Source organism: Gastrolobium bilobum, unplaced genomic scaffold (assembly GCF_033153095.1).
Source record: "Gastrolobium bilobum isolate Gb01-03AN ecotype WA unplaced genomic scaffold, APGP_CSIRO_Gbil_v1 utg8924, whole genome shotgun sequence".
Taxonomy (NCBI): Eukaryota; Viridiplantae; Streptophyta; class Magnoliopsida; order Fabales; family Fabaceae; genus Gastrolobium; species Gastrolobium bilobum.
This window is the reverse complement of record NW_026899904.1, coordinates 101,685-107,197: the sequence shown is the minus strand read 5'-3', so window position 1 is coordinate 107,197 and position 5,513 is coordinate 101,685. Positions and strand designations below refer to the sequence as shown.

General features: G+C 28.2%; 1 protein-coding gene across 1 annotated transcript; it reads right to left on the bottom strand.

Annotated features, from left to right (window-relative positions):
• Positions 1-3,397: 3,397 nt before the first annotated feature.
• LOC133294144 (uncharacterized) lies at positions 3,398-5,289 on the bottom strand. The gene is made up of 3 exons (XM_061492795.1): positions 5,160-5,289; positions 4,207-4,232; positions 3,398-4,009 (listed from the first exon to the last, which is right to left on the bottom strand). The coding sequence occupies exons 1-3, from the start codon at positions 5,287-5,289 to the stop codon at positions 3,617-3,619; spliced, it is 549 nt and encodes a 182-aa protein (XP_061348779.1). The 3' UTR covers positions 3,398-3,616.
• Between the last annotated feature and the right edge of the window lie 224 nt (positions 5,290-5,513).

Genomic DNA, 5,513 nt, shown 5'->3' with positions numbered 1-5,513 from the left:
TTGAGTGAATGAATTCAATTACTTGATCAGAAGATATATCAGAGTGTAGTGCATGATGAAGCATCGTATTTGTTCTGGGGTTTATGATTGATTTTAAAATTGATTGTACTCAGAAATTCTGAAGTGGCATGCTTTGAAAGTATTATTTAAAAAAAACAAAGATTTTATTTTTTAAATAAGTAAGAAATTTTTTAGAAATTAATTTAAAATTTTCAAAAGTTAAATTTTTTTAAAATTTTCAGATAAGACTTTGAGAAAAAAGTTTATCATTGTTGGAAGTAATTTTTAAAAGTTAAATGTAGTTATTGATTATTTTAAAATGTAAGACAAGCATATTCTGACTGCTGCTTGAGATAATCTATATTTTTATATGTAGGATAACCTATTCTTTTTTGGGAAAAGTATTTGTTCTTTTAAATGACAATTTATATCATTTCACTTTCACAAAGAGCTGAGATCTACACCTTTATTTTTATTCACTTTATCTCCTCCTTTATCTATCTCTTTCTCTCCCTTAAAATGATACAACTTTATATTCTTTATAATGACACACATTTTTCTCTTTTTTTATATAATAAATTTATTTTGAAAGACATTTAATAGCATTATTAAACACGCGTATTTTAAAATAAAAATGGATATTCAAAATTACAAAAAGACATTTTATAAGAAAACGATTATTATGTAATAGTTATAGCATGTTTTAAAATCATCTATTGTAGTAAAGCTATATGTTGTTTACCAAAATAAAAAAAAATGCTATATGTTTATTTTAAAATGAAAAAGAAATAATAAAATTAAATAATGCCAGTGTGAGTATTGATAAGAAAAAGAATTAATTGTTTAATGATGATAACACGTTGAAATATATATATGTGTGTGTGAACTTATTTTGAGATTTATTTAATAAAATTATTCGTTAATCGTTACTAATTATCAAACCAATTATACAATTTATAGATAATGAATTATTAGTTATTAATTTTATACATATAACTGTATTTAAAAATTTTAGTAGAATAAAAAGTAAGATTTATATAAGGCTCTACATCATAAAAAATTCACTTGACATTATAACATGTCAAAATAAAACCACCTTTGTTTTAGTTAAACTATATATAGTTAGGGTTTTGATTTTCTCATGCGGTAGGAGAAATTTTTTTCATGTTGTAGACACATCTTATGTGGGGCCCACATCTATTAAAAAAGTAAAAGAAAATATTGTACGAAAATCGAAGGGTCACTAGTAGGAGAAAATAACTCTCCCACGACATGAGAAAATATTTTCCCATATAGTTAAGAGGTGTATTTTTTTGGGTAAACTTAAGAAGTGTATTTATTTAACAAAAAGAAAGTGCATTTAAATATTATCAGAAAGAAAATAATTATTTTATATAATTACTAAATTTTAAACATGTATTTTTGTTATATTTTTTTAAAGTATAATCATATTTGGTTTGATTTTTTTGGTAAAAAAATTAAATTAATGTTCTCTTTGTGAATTATTTTGTTTAAACAAATTTTGAAAATAAACTAAGTTGATTCATATATATATATATATATACGGGGAATGTTATATTTACAAATTCTTACAAACTAAAATATATATTCCGAGGAGTATATTTCTATGTGAGTGTACTCCCTAGAGTACTTAGTGTGGTTTGTAAATAAAAAATTTATATATATATATATATATATATATATATATATTTATATAATATGAATGTTATATTTACAAACTTTTTGTTTAGAAACTTTTACAAACTTGCATGAGTATTTTGAGGAGTACAAAAATAGAGGAATATAAACAAGTTTGTAAATATAACTTGCCCCATATACATATGTTAGACATATGTCCATGAAATAAATAAAAAATATCATAGTGATAAATAATAAATTCAAATAATCTCCGCAATACATGGTAAAATAATTAAGAAGTGGATCAAATGATGTTTGCTCAGTTGGCGCATGAGAGCTGAGCTAGTGGGGTGAGAGTATGTATTCAATCCTCCCTAGTACCATTTTTGGAGAGGGTTTAAAGTCTTAATCCTGAACTTACCCAAAATAAAATTGCATCCTGCATGTGAATGATAAATGTGGTTTATCCAAAAATAATAATTAAGGAGTATAAATAAATAATTTCGAGTTTCAACGCCCGTACTCCTTGCACTTGCATTATATTTTAACTCCTAGTTAAGTTTATGGTATTTAAGGAATTGAGAATATGTTTACAAAGTTAGAAATATTATTTAAGCGTTTTTTTTTTTTTTTTTTTAATTTCATGATCCTACTTACGTGGTAAATCAGGTATGCAAGTATCCCCGCAATTCGGACGGGAAAGAATCATGGGTCTAATATACCGAATAGAGCGCACTTATCCACTTCTACAATTCGTTCTTACAGCATCTCTACAATTTTATTAGCGCAAAAAAAGCTAACTTCTATGGAACGAAACAACCCCAAATTTATCTTCCAACAAATGCAAAGTAACATTTATGTGGTTCAGGGAAGAAGACGGCTTCCGATACCATTTTCTCCAGAATTCAAGACCTATGATTAAGATAAACAAGTTCTTTACCGCTTGAACCAATTATTGTTGGTTATTATTATAGAAAGGTTTTTTTTTTTTATGAGCGCTTAATTTTCATTAGGCTATAATTATAACGCTAACGTGGTAGAATTTAAAAACGTGAACTTCCCCTAAGATCTTTAACCCAAGTGATCACACTAGCATTTTTGGAGACTGCTGCAAAATTAAATATCAACAAAGTTTTTGCTGCACATATCATATCATTACTTCTCACATTAGGTCTTATATATATATTTTGTAAGCTAAAAAAAATAAAAAAAATAACCCAGCATCATAAATAAAATTTGATATAATTTAATAAACTATATATATAGCAGGTGTTTGTACATGGTGCAGACTGAACCTAATTAAAGCAGTAGTATGAAATTTGTGTTTGTGGAGAGTTAGTTTTAATTATTTGAGTTCCAGATCATGATTTGAAAATCCGTATAATTAATATCTCTACTACAAGTTATTTATATATATAGAGAGGTGGGATTTTTTGATTCTAGACTAGAAAGTTTTACTCTCTATTTCAGTAGTTAATTTTCGTCCAGGGATTATAATTTATTTGAAATAAATAAATAAATAATTGATATAATTTAATAAACTATATATAACCATTAGACTAATAGAAATCAACCACTTATCTGAAATCAAAAGAAATACCGAGTTTGGGATTTGGGAACTTGAGGCTCAGGTAACTAAATAAAGAAAACATCAAACTAAAGAACTAGCTTCATTTTCTGGTAACGCTTGGTGTTCTTTACCTAGGAAATCTGCCAAAAAAGAAAAGTATATATATAGTTGCCCTAATAATAACCAGACAACCATACTATTAATACATTTAATCATGTAAACAACACATGGAGACTGAAAGCTTAATCTTGGTGAAACTAACATATGCACACTTACCCAAGACAAATTAATATTACTTCAACTTGACGTGCTAGTTCCACTTTATTTAACGAGGTGCGCCCTGTTCATGCAACACCATGCATATATATATATGAAGCTTCCACGTCTCCCCCAAAACGGTAGCTAGTGCTAGCCGTTTATGGGTGGCTTGCGAACATCAATGTAATAGTGGTGGCTATTAGATCCTGGACCATTCCCGTAATTACCAAAACTATCATTTGCATCATCATCATCATCATCATCACCACCATTGGCATCACTCTTATTCGCTTGGTTATTATTACTAGAATCAGCAGTGTTAGTGTTTTGAGTTGCAGAACCCTTCTTGGGAAGATCCTTTGGGTCGCTACCACCAGCAAGATTTCCCTTTCGACCAAGTGCTGTTTCACTCAGAAGATGGCGTTTTGCCTTAGTTCTTTTTTCATTCTCCTCCTTCACTGCATCTGCTTGCAGAGTGGTCACAATCAGAACTAAAGTAAACAAGAGTGCAAGGTCCTCATGCTTTGATCTATTTTCCACAACCTGAAAAACTAATAAGCCAACAAAATTAACAATATCAAAATGGTAGAAAAGTCATTAATTTGATTTTGAAATAACAATAATCAAATAATAATTATAAGAGATTATATAAGAAAAAATAGGTTGTAAATATAACATGCCGCTTAAACCATATAAAAAACTTAATAACAAGATAAAATATTTAGACATTATATTACTACCAAGTTATATGCCAAATATCTGAGAGCTATGAAGATTGTTATGCAAAATGTGGCATTTTATAGAGGTGATTGTGTGAAAGTACTGTTGGAAAGATTCGAGAGTAATCTCGGAGATAGCACTAACGAAGGCAAAGAATTTGAGTGGGATTGCCACTAATTCATGATGCGCTGCCATTCTCACTTGGTAAGGCCACCAAAAATGAAATTATGATTATGATCGATAAGCAATGCAATTTCATGGTAAATGTTCAATTATTCAATCATTAAAGCCAAAATTTTCGCTTCATGATTTAATAATGGGAGACAATTTGCTATTTTTTAATTGCTCCAGTTTCATATGATACTGTGACAGTGTGACTAGTTTACTCCATTTTAACGAATAAACCGATATGGTAAAAAGGTATAGTTATGAAATTTGGGTGGAGTAAAGGTACATGAGCATGCTACTGTGTATCAAAAAAAAAAAAAAATGAGCATGCTACTTCTTACGTTAATAATAATTGTAAACTACCATAATAATTAAATTAGCACGTAAGCCACCATTAATTATAGGAAAAATATAATCAACAACATGTTTCGTGCAGTCAACATCATATCAACAGGTTTTTAAGCACAGAAAGAGTATTATATTATAAAAGCCAAAATAATACTTCTGTAAATTAATGGCATTAATGGAGGTGGAGTTTGATACTTACAGAATCTTGTTTGTCTTGCTGACATTAATTTCTCAACTTTAATTTCCAGATAAGAAATTAATGTATATAAGTAAAAAAATATATTATATATTAGCTAATAGCTATGTTAATTAATTTGGGAGTTAATCTTATATTTGTACTTTTCATAAATGAAAAGAATATCAGATGAAGTGAATTTTATTTTTATTGTTTTGGTAAACAAAAGGCCTAGCAAGGCCAAAGAAAACAAAAGACAAAAGACAAACAAAACCTAACTACTGCAGATAACAGCACGAGATCTACCAACAGCAGCCATATCTGCCATCAATAGGATTTGAATATCAGGAGGGGGATCCCACCAAAACAAACGATCATCCTGCTCATCATTGTCCAGTAAGAAATTCTTCATTCAGTCAGCATAAGTAGTTCCATCTCTCAAGCCCGTTTGTCTGTGCTTTTCAAAAAAAGTAATTTTTATCTCTTTTTTATTTTAGAAGTATTTTTTATAAAAGTTAAAATTATTTATATTTTTATAAAAATATTTAGTTTTTTAAAAAAATATTTGGCTTTTACTTTTACTTTTCTTAGAAGTTAAAATTTTCAGTTTATGGAAAAAGTAGATTTTTAGCTTTT

What these genes read in the sequence shown, in the direction of transcription:
- LOC133294144 (XM_061492795.1), bottom strand. Translation starts at nt 5,289, where the DNA reads ATGAAGAATTTCTTACTGGACAATGATGAGCAGGATGATCGTTTGTTT. An exon ending in ATCTCGTGCTGTTATCTGCA is followed by an intron (nt 4,233 to 5,159) that starts GTAGTTAGGTTT and finishes CAATCTTCATAG; the next exon opens with CTCTCAGATATTTGGCATAT. An exon ending in GATATTTGGCATATAACTTG is followed by an intron (nt 4,010 to 4,206) that starts GTAGTAATATAA and finishes TTAGTTTTTCAG; the next exon opens with GTTGTGGAAAATAGATCAAA.